At 48.7% G+C, this 20,656-nt stretch overlaps 1 protein-coding gene across 2 annotated transcripts in view; it reads right to left on the bottom strand.

Annotated features, from left to right (window-relative positions):
• Positions 1 to 20,656, bottom strand: part of LOC103662490 (tubulin-specific chaperone cofactor E-like protein) — a 147,072-nt gene that overhangs the window by 19,460 nt on the left and 106,956 nt on the right. For both annotated transcript variants that reach the window (XM_040631114.1, XM_040631115.1), the window contains 3 exons: positions 17,121 to 17,722; positions 8,996 to 9,557; positions 1,530 to 1,729 (listed from right to left, as the gene is read on the bottom strand). In XM_040631114.1, coding sequence (XP_040487048.1) covers positions 1,530 to 1,729; positions 8,996 to 9,557; positions 17,121 to 17,722 — 1,364 coding nt within the window. The remainder of the gene's footprint in view (positions 1 to 1,529; positions 1,730 to 8,995; positions 9,558 to 17,120; positions 17,723 to 20,656) is intronic.

The following is a 20,656-nucleotide window of genomic DNA, read 5'->3' on the forward strand; positions in this document are numbered from 1 at the left end:
CCCACCACCAGCAGTGTGGTTCAGTGAGACTCAAACCCGACTCCATTCCATGTTGCCACAGACACCCGGCATCCCTGTTGAGAGGTGCATGACACCCCTGATGGATGCAGACGCTTCAGTAAGTCTCTGGACCTGGGAGCAGGGATTGCAAGAGCGATTTTTTTAGCTTTGAGTCTGGTTATCTCTCCTCCGAGACTGTGAGAAAAATGAACGTATTTTATTTTTTCTCACCTGTTCCTCCTTTTCTTTTCAAACGAGCGGTATTTCTAAGAGCTAAACCCAGCTCTTCCCGGAAGTCTTCCTTGATTACTTTTCTAATCTTCGGCTCCACTTCTGTCTTCCTACACTGAAGCAGATTTCCCACTGACCATGAACCTTTTAAAGCAACCCTCACTTTCCCTGTCTTTTACTGACTCTCAGAATAAAGTCAACCTGGTGGTTCTCGAACGAGGCAATGCATTTTTACAAAAAGGAGACATTCTTTATTTTTTGCCTAATTTATTTCCAATCCAGACGTTTCAATTAGATTTAAGTGCTGCTATTCTTTTTCATTTAAAATTGATTAGTTCTGTAGGGTATTATTTCTCACTCGTTGATATGTTATTTTGTAATCATTCTCTTGTTCTTTAAAGTGCATGTTTCTCTCTCCTGAACAGACTTTTACGTTCCTCAAGGCAGGGGACGTGTTTTATCATCCCCAGCAGCACCTCCAGTGTGGAGATCTGCAGATAGAAGATACTCGATACTTAACAGCTGTTACCTGTCTACTCACCAACAGAAGATGTGCATGTCATTTAAGCAGAGACTGGGCTTGAGGCAGAACCACAGACTAAATACTCTCTCCAGGCAGGCAAGGCCTTTTCTAGCTTAGTATTACGGCACATAAAGAAAGATTTCGAAGTACAAAAAGTAAATGAGTCCGTGAGCTGTTACACAATGTTTTACCGAGTGACCTCTGCAAAGGGCATCTTCCTCCACTGTCTGCTGAAGCCCCCACAGAGAGGGAAGCAGAGGGCAGAGTGAGGGGGGCACAGCAGGAAGCAGTCCAGATGGAACTCTCTGGAGGGCGGTCCCAGAGTGACAAACGGCACACGGGGAGATGGTAGCCTTCACACGCTTTCGTGGAGCTTCAATAGCCATTCCTCTTGGCCTCGAGCGCCACATTTCCCAGTTAAAAATGTCCTTAGCTAAGACAGCTACACATGTCAGATTCACAGCCACCCTATTTCCCAACTAGGGCCACCTCCGGAGCCTTCACTAAGATTCACAGGAGAGGAAATCAGAAGGGCCTGGAGAAAGGCACGGTGGGGAGAAAAGCGAGTGGAGAGCGTGGGCAAGGGTAGGAGGCCTTGCCAGGGCCAAGGCAGCACGTTTCCTCACGCGCGCTCCGTGAGCACGGGCCTCACCCGCCCTGTCCCCGCCCCACCTCCCTGGAGAGAAGCCCCGCCGTTTCCTACCCGCGGGGGAAGCCGGGTGGGCGGCGGCCGACTCTCGGAGTCGGACCCGGCGAGGAGGGCCGGGCGGCCTACCTCGTAGTACTTGCCGTCCGCGTAGCAGCCGCAGCTGTGCGGCAGGATGCAGCTCTTGCCGTTGACCACGTAGCCCGCGTCGCACTGGCAGCCCTCCACGCAGTAGTGGTTGCAGTCGCTCTTGAGGCGGATGGCGGCACAGCGCGGCTGGCACACGCTCACGCAGCTCTCGTAGTGGCTGTTGGGAGGGCAGGTGACGGCTGCAACGCAAGACACGCGTCAGGCCCCGCCCGCTCCCAGGACCCTGCGCGCTTTCCTTCCGGCCGCTGCGTCCCCCGCGAGGCGCGGCGAGTCTCCGCGCGGCGAGAGTGAGCGGCGCCACTTCTCCCTCCGTGGAAAGCCCCCGTCGGACCCATCGCTGCTTCGGTGATGGACCACAGAGCAGATGGGGTCCCTGGAGCCCCCGCACATGACCGGCGACCTTCACCCCGCCTCCCGACATGCATCTCGACTTCAGTGGGGCACCCCATGGCCTTCCGGGGAGCCCCACATCAGGCCCGCTTTTAGACGCTCGCTCATAATGGTCTCCCCTATGCATGCCCTCCTCGTCCTCTAGGCCTACCCAGGTTCCCCACGCTTCCAGTCCTAGGTGGAGCCCCCTCCTTTGGCTCTTCCGCCAATGGCAACTGGCCTTCACCCCAGAACGTCCACAGCATCTTTTCTAAGCCAGGAGCGTAGGCCCCTGAGCCCCTGGATTTCTGAGGAGGCAAGTGTGTGCTGCGCGTGCGCGTGCGTGTGCGTGTGCGTGTGTGCGTGTGAACTAGGTTCTACCGTTTTCAGATGCAGGAGAGTGGAGCCACCTACGTAGCCTGTCTGGGCCCCAGCTCCTTCCCTGTAAAACGTACTTACAGCACCCACTTCCTGGCTTGTGGGGAGGAATTATGTGAGCCTGCGTGCCTGGAACAGCACTTAGCACAGAAGTGTTCAGTGTTAGTCCATCATTAAGGACAGGTTTGCTTGAAAGTTCGATAGAGGCTATTATTTTAATCAACGTATATGAAAAGCACGAGTACTATTGTGTTAGAACTTCTCTATACCATATACAGGATACATTCGGGGCACATTTTATTTTGTATATTCCTTAATGGTAAAATGGACGTTTTTGGTTCTATAGATTTTACATGTACAGAGTCATGTAACCAATACGACACGGTCTACTATATTTTTAAACATTTAATTTAAAAGGAAGTACCTGCCTGTGGTAGACAATGTAAGCCATGCAAGTAAAAGGGCAACAGGAAAGCAACCTCGGGTAACAAATTAGAGTTGAATCTTCTAGAAATCGTCTCTGCATATAGAAGTACCCAGGGGTGTGTGTGTGTGTGTGTCCCCGTGTGTGTGAGCATACATGTGTGTGTCCAACCCCATTTTTTCACATGAATGGGAGCATAATATACATATTTTCCTGCTCATTGCTTTTTCATGACAATTTTCCTTCCATTACCCTTGAATTACTGTTTTTGCACTGCTACCTGGTATGTGTATTTTCTGTGTTTATGATGCTGCTGCAGTGAACATCTGTAGACATATATCTTTGACCTTATGAGTAAATGACTCTGTATAATAAAATCCTGGAAGTGGAATTACTGGGTCAAAGGGTTCGTACTTTTAAATTTTTGATAGATGCCACCGAATTGTCCTCTAAAGAGGCTATGCCAGTTCATCCCCTTACCAGCGCTACCTGAGAGCTTTATTTTCCCACATGCCCGCTGTTTAGCACCAAACCTTCTGACCCTTAGAAATGTGAAAGTTTAAATGTCATACATAAATACGATATATACGTATCTTCAACCCATATATATATGGGATTACTACCCAGAATATATAGAGAACTCGTAAAACTCAACACAACCACAACAACAAAAGCTCAACTCAAAAATGGACAAGGGACTTGAATAGACACTTCTCCAAAGAGGGTGATATACAAATGGCCAGTAAACACATGGAAATATGCCCAACATCACTAATCATCAAGGAAATAAATATCAAAACCACAATGAAATACCACCTCACACTCAGTAGGATGGCTACTATTTAAAAAACTCAGAAAACCCAGTGTTGGCAAAGATGCGGAGAAATCAGAACCCTTGTGCTCTTTGGTGGGAATGGAAAATGGTGTAGTTGCTGTGGGAAGCAATGTGGCAGCGCCTCAAAAAATTAAAAATAGAATTATCATGTGATCCAGCAATTCCACTTCTAGATGTCTGCTCAAAAAATTTGAAAGAAGTTTCTCAAAGAGATTATATGCCTATGTTCATAGCAGCATTTTTCACAATAGCAAAAGCATGAAAGCAATCCAAGCATCGCTGGATGGATGAATGGATAAGCCAATGTGGTCTATACACACAATGGAATATTAGTCAGCCTTAAAAAGGAAGGAAATTCTGCAATGCACCACAACATGAACGAACTTTGAGGACATTATGCTAAGTGAAATAAACCACCCACAAAAAGACAGATGCTGTGTGATTCCACTTAGAGGAGGTATCCAAAGTCTTCAAGTTCATAGCGACAGAAAACAGAATAGTCAGCTGCCAGGGGAGTGAGGAGTTAGTGTTTAATGGGTATAGAGCTTCAGTTTTGCAAGATAAAAAGAGTTCTGGAGAAGGATGGTGGTGGGGGTTGACAGCAATGTAAATACAACAAGGTGAGTACCTAATGTCACTGAACTGTAAGCTTAAAAATAGTAAAGAATGTAAATGTTATGTTCTGTATATTTTACCGCAATAAAAAAATTGAGAAAAATTACTATATCCTTACTTCGTTTGCTTTCTTTGTGAGACTGATCAGCTTTTCACTTGTTTATAATACATTTGTATGTCTTCTGTGAACTGCCTTTCTATGTCCTCTGCACATTTTATGGTGTTGGATTTTTTTTCTTATTACATCGTAAAAGCTTTTTAAAAATTAAAAATAGACTTTTGTCTGTCATGTGTTACAAAGTATTTACTGTTTAGCTTTTAAATTGCTGCTGCTTCCTTTTTTTTGTATTTGATTATGCTTTTGCCATGTAGAAATTTAAATTTTTAAAGTTGTTGATTTACCAGGTTTTTTCTCCTGGCTTTGGGCATTTTGCTTAGAAAGGCCTTCTCGACTGCAGGATTACCAAACACAAAAACAAAAATGCCTGTGTCTTCTCCTAGTACTTTTTATAACGGACATTTTTATGCTTGATCTTGGTTTTGTCTGGATATTATTTTTGGGTGAGAAGTAAAGCGGGATTTAGCTCTTTCCCCCCTTCTACTTGTCCTTAGTCCCTTGCCTATTTATTAAAGAATACATTTTTCCCCCAGTTTGAAATGCCAGCTTTATGGAATACTAATTTCTCTTTAGTGTTTGGGCCTATTTCTGGATTTTTCTCATCTTCCCACTGGTTGATCTTTCTATTCATGTCCCAGTGTTAACTTGGCTTTGTTACGGAAGCTCTAGAACACATTTTAATGTCCGAGAAGGTACACCAGCTATTTAGAGATGCCCGTTGTTCCAAGCATGCGGGTCCCATTCCCCCAACTAGACTCTATTTTGTACTCTGATTCTTCCGTGACACCCAAAACAGTCCGAAGAACAGGGCAGGTAGGGTTCATAAACATTTGATTCTTGAGAACAAACTTTACAATTCCTAATGCTGATTTTCTCCACCCAAATGAAGTACTGAGAGCTGTGGGGCATGAGGGCTCTTACCCCTGGATTTCCACTGTGGTCACAAATGTGGCTTGCCGTGGCCAGTACACTGATTTCTTTAGCCTTCGTGCCTCGGAGGGGGGGCGGGACGTAGTACAATGCAGTGGACGAGGGCTGTGGAATTGGGCAGACTGGTTTGAGCCCTGGATCTGCCGCTAACTAACGCTGTCACTTGGGCACATTACCTACTCTCTCTAAACCTGTTTCTTCCTCTGTCAAGTGCAGCTAATATCTCCCTCACCAAGTAGCTGTTAAGAGAAAATGGGGTGTATTTTGCAAAGCTTCTAGTCCACTGCCTGGTACTTCAATGACAGCGTCTGCTAATAATAGTGGCAACAGTCATAGTAGGAGAAGAATTTATTCAACAAGAATTTATTGGATCCGCGGAGGAATCTGTAAGAGAAGCCCTAATTACCAGACTTGGGATCCAGGACTCTGAATAAGAAAGGGAAGATGAGAATGACACTCAGCTCTGAGTATTCACCAGGTGTCCAGCATGGGGTGGCACGGATTATGAGACATCATTCCACTGAATTCTCACGGTAGCCCAATGGAGTTGGAAGACACCCCCACAGCCCTGATCCTATGCAGAGGTCCTGTACACCCCCTACAACATCGGTGGGGGGGGCCCAGTCCCCAAGGCCCCCGGCCCGCCCAGGGTCAGAGAGGCAGCACCACCCACCAGAAAGAGCATGGCCTGTAGCTACTTTCCTTGGGAAAGTTCTGACGTTTCTCAGAGCTTCACTTTCCTCCTCTAGAATATGGGACTATTAATGGCACCTGCTTTACGGGGTGGCTGGGCAGAGAATATGAGCAAGGACTCATATCACACTTAGAACAGTGCCGGGCACATAGTCAGAGCCAAATCAGTGTTAGGCGTTATGATTTTCCTCTCCTATGGCTTACTGTATGCTCACCATCTTCAATGCTAATTTAAGACCCCCATTAAGGGGCTGAAGAAATGACGGACTCAGCTGAGTGAATTTAAGGAGGGGTTAGTAATTAAGACAATGGAACTCCCTCTCCCCTTCTAAACCCATTTGTTCAACTTGGGTGAAGAAGTTTTCCAATGCGTTTACAAATACGGTAATTGGGTAATGAATTATCCCATTGATAGGAACAGCCAATATTGTTAAAAACCAACAGAAGTCTGCCTTGTCACCAATAAGGGGTAAGTTTAACAGACAGTTCCGGATTACCCCCTTTCCCTTCCGAAAACACCATTTCTTGTATCTCGACATGTGAGTGTTGAATTGGACTAATTCTTGGGGAGTGGAGGGCAGGGGGACGTGAACCCTGCCCTCACTTCTCAGAGGTTCATGCCATGTCCCATATGGTCACAAATCACCCTGTTGAAGACAGGCTTTTTGTGTTCACCAGTCTCTCAGATGGAACGGCTGAGTTAGGACTCAGTCTCCTACAGCTTTTCTCTGCTTCTGAAATTCAAAATGGAAAACTCAGCTGCCTCCAACTGTGCCCGCCCCCCTATCCCCACCCACATACCTTCTTTAAAGTATAATTTTTCCTCTTATTTTAGCATTTCTTTTTTTTTCCAGTCACTACCAGCATCTATCTCATCAGGAGCTCTCTTTCGGATCTTTGCCCCCGTCCTGAATTGCCAAGTTCGGGGGAGGTCTGACTGGCCCTCATTCATCCCAGCCTCAGCCCTGCAGGCAGGCAGCTGGGCTAGGCAGGGATGGGGCCCAAGGCCAAAGGTGAAACAGGATAGACTCTGCTCTGAGTGCCTTGGATAGAGCTCCCCATTCCTATATATAAAGGAGGCAACCCCATGTCTGTGCAGAACTTTGAGGAGGGGAGAGGGAAAGGTTGGTGGTGGAGAGACAGAAGAACAAGAAAAAATGGTCTTCATATCCTATGGAGTCTTCCTTTGCAAAACTGTCTCCCCACCCTGCACCACTTTTAGCCCTGCGGGTCCAAGTTGATAGAGGTGGGGTATTTTCTTCCTCCCGGGTAAGGAAGAGGCTTCCCAACACAATTCCTTTTCCTTTCCATAAGTGACAACAATGGAGACCTGTCATCTAAGGTGAGAGTTCCTGACGTTAGCTCCCTCTAAAAACAGTTCTTGCCTATGATTTCCCTGTGCACGGCAGCTAGAAGCAATGGGTTTTGGCATCCACTATGCCCTGACCTCCATCCCAGCCGCCGCAGGGAGTGGTTCAGCCACCACAACCTGGTTGCAGGAAAGGAGAGAACTCCTTGCAGTAAGTCTCAAGAGGAAGCAGGCAGTCTCTTGGTCTCTTTCCCAGCAGAGTTTCCCCATCCTGCACCGTATCTAGGTCCCCGGGACCAAAGCCTGGTTTTCTGATTTAGGTGAAGGCAAGCTCTCTGGCTCCACTGTGCTGACCCCAATGAATCCAGGGTAGCTCTGGGGACTTATCCAGACCCTGAATTTTTATAGGCATATTTATTTCACTGAGGTCACCGGAGGCCAATTAGTCTGGACAGTCACTCCTGCTGGCATCATCCCCACAACCTCTCACTCAGGGACCAGGCCAGCTGAAATGGTATCGGCATCTTTCCCTCCCTCTCCCTACTTCCTCCTGTCCTTCCCCCACAATCTACATGAATCCAATTATGTGGAATGTCAATCAGCCATGGGAGCCTTAAACTACAACCCTGTTTCTGGGTTTTCCTCGAAATCCCCCCCTTTATCAGGATGGGAAGGGAGTTTATTCTCTGGGACCCCCACTGGATCACCTATTTAGAAAGCCGTGCATTCAGCAACCATTTGTAAGCTTTTCATACAGTTAGGCCTAGAAGAAATTTGCTGTCGCTAATGAGATCAAGATGGGAAAATGGACCAAGGCAGACTGGCCAAAGACCACTCGTGGTTTCTCCGCCCAATCTTTTCCTCTTATGTGCTTGACACAGGCAAATTATTCCAGTACATGAGTTGACAGCATGAGCTTTGGGGTTAGAAGGTCGAATCCTGACTTTGCCACTGAGATTGTATGACCTTAGGCAAGTTATTTAACTCCTCTGAGTCTCTGTTTCTCCCTAATTGGGTTATTGAGGAGAATAAACGAGATAATGTTGATAAAGTCTTTGGCACTGGGCTTGGCTCAGAGCAAGCCATTAATATAACAACACCAACACTTGGCATGCATACAGCGTGTTACGCTTTCAATTACCTAATTTGATCCTCTGGTTGTTTCTGTAGCATAAAGGGTGTAGGCAGTGGCATTATCAAAGCACTATCAGGGGGAAACTAAGAACCAGGGAGGAAAAGCAAATTTCTCCAAGGTCACACCAACCCTTAAGGACAGAGCAAGGCTAGAATCCAGGGGTTCTCATTCTTTTTCTCATGCTTTTAACATTCTGCTATGTTTCGTAAATATAAAGACTCATATATGACATATATGAATCGAACAGAATAGCACACTTTGAGAAAGTATGTAAATTACCAGCGCCATGATGGGCCCATGTGGTTCTAGAACCAACTAGCCTACTAATTCTTCCCCCATTAGTCCTTTCTTAAAATTGTATCGTGCCCTTGCTGAGTCCAAATGCCATATGTGGTGCTCTGTGCTTTACGTACGTGATCTTAGTTCATCCTCAGAGCAACACATGAAATAGGGGTATTATCCCCATTTCACAGATAAGGAAATGGAGGCTCTGGGAGCTTACACATCCTGTTTCAGAGGTCAGACTCAATTCCAAGCGCATATCCTTAGAGGGCTCTGCTCTGTGGACATCAATGGGGTGGAATACTGGCCTGCCCACAGCAACCGAGGTACCCGGAGAGAGGGGGTGGGGACACTCACAGCACGATGTGTAGTTCCTCCAGCCAGGCACGGCGATCCCCTGAGTCTGACAGGTGCTGGCGTAGTTCTGCAGCCAGTTGCAGGCGGTCTGCACGGCGCCCCCATCGATGCAGGCATCAAACAGGCAGTTCTTGTAGAAGAAGGTGGGGTTCACTTTGCTGTGACACTTGGCGAAGCCGGCGTTCTGGTTGGGGATCAGGCCGCACAGCTGCTGCACCTTGGAGAACCCTTCCACCTTGGTGCAGGAGGGGCAGCGGTCCCCGCAGCCAACCTGGCAGAAGGTGTCCCTCTTCACCCAGCTCTGCCCAAACTCATTGACGCTGGAAGCAAGCAGACCCATGGGCATCTCCAGGTCATCCTCGGGGTTGCTGTTATAGCGGCCACACAGGCCGTACGTGCCATTCTGCATGCTCCGGGGGACCGTGACCGACAGGAAGCTCTTCCAGTCGTACACGACCTTGAGGCCGAACTCTGTCTCCACCACCACGTGGAAGCCGAAGGAAAAGATATTTATTTTCCCTTGTCCCAGCTTCAGGGGCAGATACAAGCGTTCGTTGTTGACCTACAGGAGAGAGAGCTTGCGGTAGAGAAATCTGGCTGGCCCAGAGAACACCCACTTCTGCTAACGATCGGTCTCGAGAGCGGCAGCCCCAGAGGGGGTCTGAGCAGGTTGAACGTAATCTTGGCAAGTGGTGTCGTTTATGTCAGTCAACTATTATTATTAGGATCTAAACAGACTTAAATGACTATCCTTTGTACACTAATACACCTATTTATTTCGTTGCCTTCTGTTTACATAGCATTATTTCCCCCAGGAGTTCAAATTGTTTTCTCCAAGGTAATGAGAGGGTAATAAGAATTCAATTAAAGTTTAGACGAAAATACCAAAATGTAGAACTCCAATGTTTCTATTTCCAGCTGTACTGTGGATTTGTTTTAGGTTAAGCCCCAGTTTATTCATTCCTTTGGGATTTTTTTCCCCTCTCAAGAATGACTTGACTTTGCTGGTCCTTCTACCTAGGATGCCACTGTTCGCTCGTCAAACCCCCTCTCTGCCCCCAGACCCTGCTCAGATGTCCCTCTTCTATAAAGCAAGACTGTTCGAGCCTGTGCTGAGGATTAATCACGCCCTCAACTAGGCAACCAGAATGTGATTGATACTCGCGTTCTTCTTCAGTTTTGGCCAAGACCACGCATGTGTGCCCACTGCTGGGCACGCATCACCGTCTGCCTTATATTACGGTGCGTTGTCCACACTTCTGTCTCACCTACAAGACCATGAGCAGCTTGAAGACAGGAACCACACTTTGATCTTTATGTCCATCTTCCCCTTGCTCCCTGCCGGGTGCCCAGTGCAATGCCTCACGCTGAGAGGGCCCTGGACACATGTTTCCTCTCATATATTTTCCATTCGTAAAACAAGGAAATCCTTAACATACACCTCCGGAACTGCATTGCCCTTGCACTGCCCTATTCGGATTCAGATGAGCCAAATCCTCTAGCCCTTGGCTGGGTGGGTACGTGATGGAAAATAACACTACTGTGAGGGCCAGGAGAGCAGGTCTTCTTCTCCAGAGAGGCAGGGGGCTGCTCCTCTGGGTGTGTTCTAACACTGCTCCCTGACCAGAAACGCCTTCCCTTCCTACCGTAATCTCTCCCTTATCCGACACTCCCCCATTCTAACTGCTACTGCTGTGGTTCAGACCCTCACCACCTTCACCCTAACTACTGAATACTCTCCTAATGGGTCTCCCTGCTCTGGTATTGCCCCTCTCCTCCCTTCACTCACTGCTGCCACACCAGCATCTTTCAACGCCATTGAAAGCCATCTATCCAATACTTCAAACCCTCTCCATGGCTTGAGTAAAATGTCTCATACACGCAGCAGATCACGAACGGCTCTCCAGGAGCTGCCCCCACATCTCGCAGACCCAGTTCACTTCCTTCCCCTAGTCCAGCAATACCCAACACTTTGCAGTTCCCCAAATGAACGAAGTTGTGCCATTCCTCTGCTGCAAGTGTGGTGGTGCTTTCTGGGTCCTGCCCAGGACCTTAACCTCAGCCACCGTGACTATGGGCTAATGATAACTCACAGCTGGTCTTGGCCCAGAAGGTTATGACCTCACTCCATTGCCCCCTCCACTGCAAGGGTAGTCCTTGGCCGATGACAAACCCACACAGGGGACCAGGGGACCAACTCTGTGTTCAGGTCATGTGCCAGAGATCCTGGTGGCCCAGGCTGAAGCTGGTCTCCAGCTCAGACCATATCCTTGCTGACCTCTCTTCCCCTGGGGCTTCCTTCACTTTCCTAAGAATTCCCAGCTCAGACTCTGCTTCTAGGGACCCAGCCTAACCCAGCAATGATGCCCTTCCCCTTGTTCTTCCTCTCTACAGGGTGATATTCACCCTTCACATTGCAACCCAACTATCTCCTCCTCTATGAATATTTGTCTAAGTGGAATTTATTCATTCCTTTGGCACCACTGTGTGCCAGTCACTGTGCAAAATGCTGGAATAAAACACAGGACCCTTCCCCTAGTCGCTCACAGGCATGTGGCAGAGAAAAGTACATAAATCGATACTAATATCATCTGATAAAAGCAATGATAACGATAAATAGATGCACCAGCCTCAGCCTGAGGACAGCATCGGGCATGCCTGCGAAAGATGATACATGCCCACCTGGTCCTAAAGGATGAGAAGTGTTGGCCAGTCAAGGAAGAATGAGATGAAGAACAGGGAATCCCAAGAAAAGGGCACAACCCAAGCACAGGTCAACTGGAGAGAAAAAGCCTGATAAATAGGAAGAACCACAGCAAGTTAGTACTGCCAGAGCATAAAATGTGGTCTTGGGAATCGTGGGACACGAAGATAGAGGTGGGGAGGGCCTGGATCATAGAAGACCTTGTATGTAACACGACACATGACAGAGGCCATGAGATCAAGCCTGACAAAGACCTATTCATTTTGCAGAAAAGAAGTCACTGGTGACCTTCATAAGAGAACTTCAGTAGAGCGAGGAGACCAGAAGTCAGATGGCACAGTTCAACAGCAACTCGGAGATATGGAACCAGATCTTCCAGGAAGATCTCTCTCTCCAGGAAACTGGAAAGGAAGGGGAGGTGAGGGACTGAGTAGAAGTTGGTGGTGAATCGGGGTCAAGGTTTGCTCTAGAAGGAACATGTTTATGGGTTGAAGAGAAGGACCTAACACAGGAGAGAGAGGAGATGACAGACAGGCAAGATCCCTGAGAGGGCAAAACAGAGATGGACAGGTGGAGAATGGCCGTGGAAGGGAGGGGATGCCTCACTCTCCATGCCTGGAAGGAAGGAAGTGAAGAGGATGGTGTGACAGGTCATTTCAGGACTGCAGGAGGGTGGAGCAGGGAGGGGATGGTGCCAGGGGAGCATAACTTTCTCAACCAGGAGACCCAGAGGTGGCGATACAGGCCCTGTGCAGACACAGAAGCCAGATGTGGAAGGTCACAGAGGGCAGCTGAGGGTGTCCGAGGGGACACCCGCCTGCCTTGAAGACCCACACCAGTAGACTAAGGGCTGTGCATACAAAGGCTCACGTGTACCAACCTGCTTTTCCTCCCGAGTTTCCTTGCATTCTGCATTCTTGGCTACAGGGTACCAAGCAGGAGGCCAGCCTTGGGGGTAGGTAATAGGATCAGACTCAAGCCAAAGGGCTTGCAAATTCTGTCACTGCCCAGGAGCACCCTGGGAAAGAAACCTCCTCCAACTCAGATGGGCAGGCATGGCTTCTCTCTGCCTCTGAAGCCTCATGAACGCCACCTCCATCCCAGCTTCACTGTCCTGTCTTTCTCTGCAAGTGACAAATGGAGGGAAAGATGAAGCAGAGGGAGAGGAGGCACCGAAAGGGAGAGGTTGGTATGGAAGCAGAGCCTGTTGGCTGGAGCAGGAAGGCCCAGAGGAGAAAGAGAACAGGGCATGGGGATGAGTGTCAGAACATGTACTGCAAATACTTAAGCATCAGGAGTAAGACCACGTACCAGATCTTTAGCAGAGAGCTTTCCTTTACACAACTGGCCCAGATCTGCTTCTACAGCTTCTCCAGCGGTCCTGAGGTCCCCTCGCCCCCCACACTTTGTTTTCTTTTCCTAGAATGCTTTTATCTCATTCTCAGCCTGCTTGACGTACTCCTTCAAGGCTCAGCTCTGGGTTACCTCTTCCAGAAAGACTTCCCTGAATCCCCCGATGCTGGAGTAGGCAACCTGTGTGCTCACGACCCTCTACATGGCCCATTTTTGGAGCATTTCCCATTCCATCCACATAACCTGCTAACACATCTGTCTCTGCTAGTAGACTCTGAGTTCTCTTGGGACAGAGGTCATGTCTGATTCATTCTTCTACCCCCAGAGCTTGGCACAGAATGGGTATCAATATAAGCCCATCAAACTAAACTGAGCGAGGGTGATGCTCAAAACCTCACTCTTCGCTGGTGGCCACAGGATTGCCAATAGGTGAATAAAGACACTGGCTGTGAGGATCCTCGTCAGCCTTCCCTCGTCCTGGACCATGAAGCGTTTGGTTGTGCTGAAGCCCAGGGGCCATGGCAGGGGATAGCAGGTGTCTGTGGTGCTCTAGCTGTGGATGGCTGAGATGTGGGCTGCTCACCCCCATGACCCTCTCTGGGATATAGACAGCATGTTTATTTCTAGTGTCCCTTGTTTTAGTGGTTTCCCTACATCCTTCTGTACTGCTTAGTGCAAGGCAAGGTCAGAGTCATAGAGGGACCCTGCGTTCCAAGGAATCACTTCCATGGCACCTCCACTTCTGGGAGCATCAGCAGTGACCCAGGGGCCCCTGCTGTGTGTCCCCCAACACTTCATTGCACACTGTCATTGTGATGGTCATTATTCTTTTTTTTTTTTTAAGATTTTATTTATTTATTTGACAGATAGAGACAGCCAGCGAGAGAGGGAACACAAGCAGGGGGAGTGGGAGAGGAAGAAGCAGGCTCACAGCGGTGGAGCCTGATGTGGGGCTCGATCCCATAACGCCGGGATCACGCCCCGAGCTGAAGGCAGACGCTTAACCGCTGTGCCACCCAGGCGCCCCTGATGGTCATTATTCTTGACAGTGACTAATAATAACATTATTCTTGACAGTGACTAATAATAACATCACGGGAAAAACAAATGCAAATTATTGAACAAGCAGATCCTGGAATGCATATTAATAATTCAAAGTAAATTCTAAATCTATCCCTCAGGCCCCCAAAGAAAAGAACCTTCAAGCATCCTGAACTCGATCTTCATGTCAGAGATTTGCAAGCTATACACCGTTTGCAGCTTGAGTACTTAGGACTGCTGGGTGACTCAGAAAGACAGACTCTGGAGCACCTGGGGGCTAAGTTGGTTTAATGTCTGACTTCAGCTTAGGTCATGGTCTCAGGATCCTGGGATCGAGCCTCACGTTAGGCTCCCTGCTGAGCAGGGGGTCTACTTCTCCCTCTCCCTCTCCCTCTGCCCCTACCCCTTGCTCATGCTATCTCTCTCTCAAATAAATAAATAAAATCTTAAAAAAAAAAAAAAGAAAGAAAGAAAGACATAAGACATGCCCTGGCTAGGATTCCCCCCTCCACCCCTTTAATCAATTCCTCCTTGATGCCCATCACTTACTCCCTGTTGTGAGTTGAACTGTGTCCCCCCCACAAAAGACAGGCTCAAGTCTTAACCCCTAGTACCTGTGAAGGTGGCCTTATTTGGAAATATGGTCTTTGCAGGTGCATCACGTTGAGAAGAGGTCATGTTGGATCAGGGTGGGTGCTATAGCCAAAGACTGGCATCCTTAAAGGGGGCGAGCAATGTGGCCCAGGAAACAGAAAGCACAGAAGGACAAGGCCACATGAAGACGAGGCAGGGACTGCAGTGATGCTGCCACAGGCCAACCAACTGCCTACAACCGCCAGAAGCTAGGAGCTGATTTGGGGTTCTTAGCCTCTAGAACTGGGAGAGAATATCTTTCTGTTGCTTAAAACCGCCTAGTCTATGATACATTGTGATGGCAGCCCAGGGAAATGCATACTCCCTTCCCTCTCCATCACTTAAGGGGTAAGAAACCAGCTGTGTGGTGCCCATGGCTCTTGCCTTTAAGCATGAACACATACCATGAGACCATGGCAGGACACATGCTGGGAAGGTGAGCTGACCCATCAGGGCCTTGGCCCAACAGCAGGTAGCAAGGGAGGGAGACACTTAGGGAGAGCTGGGAATTAGCCACCACGAAAGACAGCAGGGACAGCACAAAAGAGAGGAAGTGTTCACGAGGCTCCAGTGGTCTCCCTGTGAAAATAACTGGGTCAGAAAACAGCATGCGAGTCTCAGAGATCCATACACCTAAGTGCCAAAGAGTGTGTAACATGAGGCAGAAAATGCAATTTCAATAATACAATGCATGGGACAGGACCTACGGGCAAATTATATTTTTAGAAGAAGAAAATGGTAGAATGGTGGAAAGGTGTTGAATGTTAAGGGGATAAGGAACTGCAGGAAAATGTATAAATCTAAGGGTAGAAATAGATCAGATGAGGAGAAAAAGACAAATACGATGTAAGCCACTTGGACAAAGTGACCCATGTGTTCATTTTAACACATGTGATGACAAAATGGAGTTGAGGGCTGTTACTGCAAAGGGCAGCTTCGGCTATCTGGACGTCTGTGGGAAGACTTAAGCAGCTACAAGCAAGGCATCCAATGTATTCCTATCCTGCCTCTGTGGCAATTTAATCCCACAGATGATGAGGACGTGGTCAGCAACAAAATGAAAGTCCTAGGGACCGTAGGAGAGAGGGACTATTATGTCATCTCATTCATCCACTTGACAATGTGTTGAGTGTCCTGACATCAGAGCGCTGTAGAGTCATTTCACATAAAGATGAATGAGGTAGAGTTCCTGCCCTCAAGAAGCCCACGACCAGTACGGAGCGAGTCAGACATGAGCATCCCCCCAGAATGACAATACGATTCATGCAGTCGTGGGTGTAGGGACCAACTGTTCTGGGAAGCACAGAGGAAAGCAGTCAGGGGTTTGGGTATAATATCCAAGGAAGGGAAGAAGAATGGGCACAGCGAGTCCCCTGCCTTAGATGCCAAGAAGGCACATTTTTGGATAAACGTGAAAGGGCAGGCATTTAGGAAGCTCAGAAGCCTCTCTCTGCCAGAGAGGGAGGGTAAGGCGATTCTAAGGAAGGAAAGAGATCTGGAGAGCTGTTCAGGGAACTCTCCAGTAAGAGCTCAGCATTTTTCAGAGAATGTATACAAGGTGGAAAGGAGTCTCCTTAGAGATAAATTACACCACAGGTCAGCAAGGGTCATGCCAAGAGGCTCACGCCCCGTATCAGCTCCTCCAAAACGCTGGGCAGGGGCTGCTGGCTGGTTTGTCAGCACTCCTGATTCCACTCAGAGCAAGACCCTGGAGAAGGAGGGGCTGGGTCTGTTGCAGGGGCTGATGTCCTCAGGCCTGACGATGAGCACACAGAGCTCCTCCAGCCCTATCTTCCCCTATCTTTGTCAAGGGAGTGGAGGGTAGAAGGAGGGAACTGAGGCCCAAGGGGAAGATTGTAGGAGGCCCCCGAGGGCTCCAGATGTGTGCGAGACTCCTAAACTCCCGGATCTCATGGGGGCCAGTGGGGAGACAGGAAGAGGTGGGAAGAAGGCCAGAGCAGGGAGACACCATGCTGGTCTCCACAAAGGGAAGGAGGTGGTTGGGGCAGTAGTACCACTTAGAGACGTCTAAGCCGTGCTAGGCACGTGTTCTTTTCTGCAGATGGAGTGACTGTCCAAGGACACACAGCGGTAGCCCAGCCGGGACTCGAATCTAGGTCTGTGCTCTCCAACAGACTCTGCTACATGAGGAAGGATACCATTTCTCTTCCTGATTCCGTGCCTTGGGCAGAACATTTTTCTCTCTGAGGCTCAGTTTCCTTACCTGTAAGATAGAGACAGAAAATCTCCAGGGCCTCTCTCTGCTCTAACATCCTATGCTTCTCCTTGGATTCTAGGCCAACCCAATTCAGGTGCAGCCTGGCCCGCTGACCCAGAACCCCCATGCTCACATCACCACAACTCCTTTCCTGCTGTCTGGCCTTGACTACTCACCAGCACCGTGTGCTTGTAGGCCCTGTGAATCACAATGCTGTAGTCAAACACAGTCACGTCCACCTGCTTGACCCACAAGGCCAGCGACGGGTCCCGGTCCTCATTCTTGGCTGTGACGACGAACTTGGGGAAAGTGTCTGAGCTTGGCCTGCTTCCTGTGGTGCACAGGATGAGGGGGCAGCTGGTCTGGAAGTCAAAGGGGTAGCCATCAAAGGTCAGGTAGTGGCCGTAGCCTGAGACGATGCAGGAGGCGTCGGTGCGGGGCTGACAGTAGTATAGGCCTCCCTCCTCCATGCAGTACTCGTCCCCCTTGCACGGGATGCTCTCACAGTGGACGCTGTTGTCTGTGCCGTTGCAATAGCAGAAGATCTGGCAGTCCACGTCCACCCAGAAGGTCTCATTGGTGGCAAGCTGGTGGCCCTCAAAGTTGCAGCCGCACTCGCTGCGGGTGACGCACTGGCTGCCTTGCAGAGCATAGCCCTCGTCACACTGACAGCCCTCAGAGCAGGTGTCCACACAGATGGGGCCCAGGGCCAGCGTCTCACAGGTCTCCATGCATGTCACGCACTCCTCGAAATGGCTGTTCTCCGGGCATTCCAGAGCTGAGGGTGGCCAAGGAGAAGACAGGCTTGAGCAAGGGACAGGGGTCAGAGAGAGCGTGAGTGCACTCGCTAGACGCATGTGGTGTGTACGTGTGCACACGCTGCATGTGACTGCCGTGTGCTCGGCACTACTGTCATCCTCCTTTGGGGTGATCAGAGGCTCAGGGAACCCCTCGTGTGCTCCCGTGCTCCTGGGGCACTTAGCTTTCCGTGTAGAAGGTTCCAAGACCATGAGCCCTAGTGAGCACCCACTACATGCCAGACATCGTTGTGGACAGCTTGGTCTAACTTTGCTCAGCAGCCTGGGAGAGAAGCAAAGTCTTCTCATCCCTGTCTCACAGATGAGAAACTCAAGTTCAGGGACATAACTTAATCCAGCCTGTAAAGAGACTCGAATCCGGATCTCCCAACACTAAGTCCCCTGACTTGAGGACTCTGGAGGGAGAGTGTCCCAGAGAGAATCAGTGCTTTGGGGCCATAGAGACCTGGGGGTACCATCTGTGAGCCTGGGCTCTTCTTTTATTAAATAAAGATGATACTTACCTAGCACAGTCGTTCTGAGGATTAATGACCTAATATATTAAGTCTACAGTACAGCCTCAATAAATAGAAAACCTTTCCCCTATTCACACTTCCTTCTATTAGGATATACTTTATGAAGGCATTTTTACTCTATAAATTGGCTTTCCCTTTGTCTTTCCTTTCTCTGCTCCGGGTATCCTCAGGCCTTTTCTACCTCCTCCCCGCCTTCTGCCCCTGGTCCCCCCACCTTCTTTGCTCACATTCTTTCCCCCGCCTGGATGAACCCCACAAAGTCAAATCCTACACATCTGTCAAGAATCATTTCATATTGCACTTCTGCCCGGAAGCCTTCCTTGATAGATCATGTCTCCGAGCCACGAAGGATGGCACACAGTATGGTAACAGTACGGGATGCTCACCATACAGTTCCGGGTCATCTTCCCATTTCTCTTTATTATTTCGGCCTGCCCAAATGTAACCCGGGCAGGGCATGGAGGAGTCCAGCAGCCGGGAGAAATCTGCCTGCACGTCTGTGTAGTCCAGAGCTCTGCGAAGGCCCCCACTATCCCCTGGGACAATAGGGGCCTATTCTTTACAACTTTCTTTAGCTTTTATGCACACTCTCACTCCTTGATAGTGTTTTACAATCCAAGGACAGAGAGGACACTACAGAGAAATAAATTGCTTGGCAATAACAGCTCTGCCCACAAGTACCAACTCAACAGTTCTGCACCATGTACTGAGAGCCAATCTTTTTTCCTCTGGGCTAAAGGACTATCTCCACTCCCGTTGACTACAATACCATACGGCTTTGGAGTTGAAGGCTAGTTCAGCACTGATTAAATATGTCCGTACAGAGGGATTTTCACATTTGTCTCTAAATTATGAATGTTATAACATGGACTGCAGGTTTATGGTGATAGCAAATAACATGACTTATTTAAATGGCTCTCACTTGATGACTTATTGTGTTGTCTGAATTTGTCTGAAAGTCTGGAACATACAGACGTGAAGTAATAAAACTTCCTCTGGCCCCTGAAATGCCTCTGTGAAATTATTTAATTGGGCAGCCTAGCTCTGCCAACGGGAGGGCTGGTTCAGAATCTCGGAACACAGAGCGGTGGTCGTCTCTCCTCTCTCTCTTTCCGCTGGGCCCAGAGAAGACTGTGTTCCTGATTTGCAGCTCTTACTCAGCCCAAGCCCAGCCTGCAAGACCCTGGCCAGATTAACCCCTCAGTACCAGAGTCTTCCTTAATCAAACGTTCACGCTCCAGTCCTTCTTGCCAGACCCTTGGCTGCTTTTGTCCACAAGTCTCTCTCTCTCTAAAAAAAAGGCACTGTAAAGAGGAGGGATCTGTAGAGGAGGGGTGGTGAGAAGCTATTCTCGGCAGCCATCACACCCAGGAAAAGAGGGAATCATCCCCACTGCACTGTGCTTCACACCGACAATGCCACCAAAGTGTGCTCTGTGCACTACAAAAGCAACCCAGAAACACGGCCTGCTGGGTGGAGTTCATAGTCTGAAAGGACAGCGGACCTGGCGGGGCAACAACATGGATTTGGTAGGGGGCAGGCTCAGGAACCCCATACCGTGAATGAACTGCAACCAGAAAGCTGAGACCAGGAGAGGGACAGAGATCATAGTAGATAAGCTGCAGAGAGGACCAGAGAGGATATGGAGGCAGATTAAAAAGAAGGTTTTGGGAATGTATTACAAGGTGCCACGAGATGTGGTGGTCAGGAGAGAACTTGGAGCTTTTCTCCCTGTAGGTGACATATGAATGCGCCCAGAATTCCAGCTTTAGGATTCACAGCATCGACTGTTCACCCCTCCCTGGTGTGGTTAAGGTTCACTGAGAATATCATCGCCTTTTCTGAGATGACAGCCACCAAACCATCCACAAGCTCCTGGGGCTCCCAAAGCTCAGAAACCAGAGATATAAAAAGACAATCCTATATGTATGTATGCAGTGTGTGTGTGTGTGTGTGTGTGTGTGTTTTAGTTCTTAGCTCTAAGATGTTTCTGTTGAAAGGGCTTCATGGCAAAGCAAGAATACCCTTATAGCAATGCATAAGCCTCACCCAGATCCTGGCTTCTAGGAACAGTCTCTACCAGGGGGAATTAGGGCTTCTTGGAGAAATGGCTGATCCTAGTCTGGGGCAGGGAAGGTTACAGGACGAATGTGGAGCACCTTGTTATACCAGAAAGTAAGAAAGTGACCAAGGCATGCCCAAAGGACATAGGAGGCAGCTTGAAGAGCTCCCACAGGCCAAATTTGGAATAATTTTAGCACCAAAATCATGAACAAATATAATATGAAATATAAATAATTGAAAAAACAGGAATGTGTGTGTCCATATTGATAAGATAGATGACTGACACTTAGGTTGCTATGAGTCCATCCATAGCCA

Source organism: Ursus maritimus, unplaced genomic scaffold (assembly GCF_017311325.1).
Source record: "Ursus maritimus isolate PB19 unplaced genomic scaffold, ASM1731132v1 scaffold_16, whole genome shotgun sequence".
Lineage (NCBI taxonomy): Eukaryota > Metazoa > Chordata > Mammalia > Carnivora > Ursidae > Ursus > Ursus maritimus.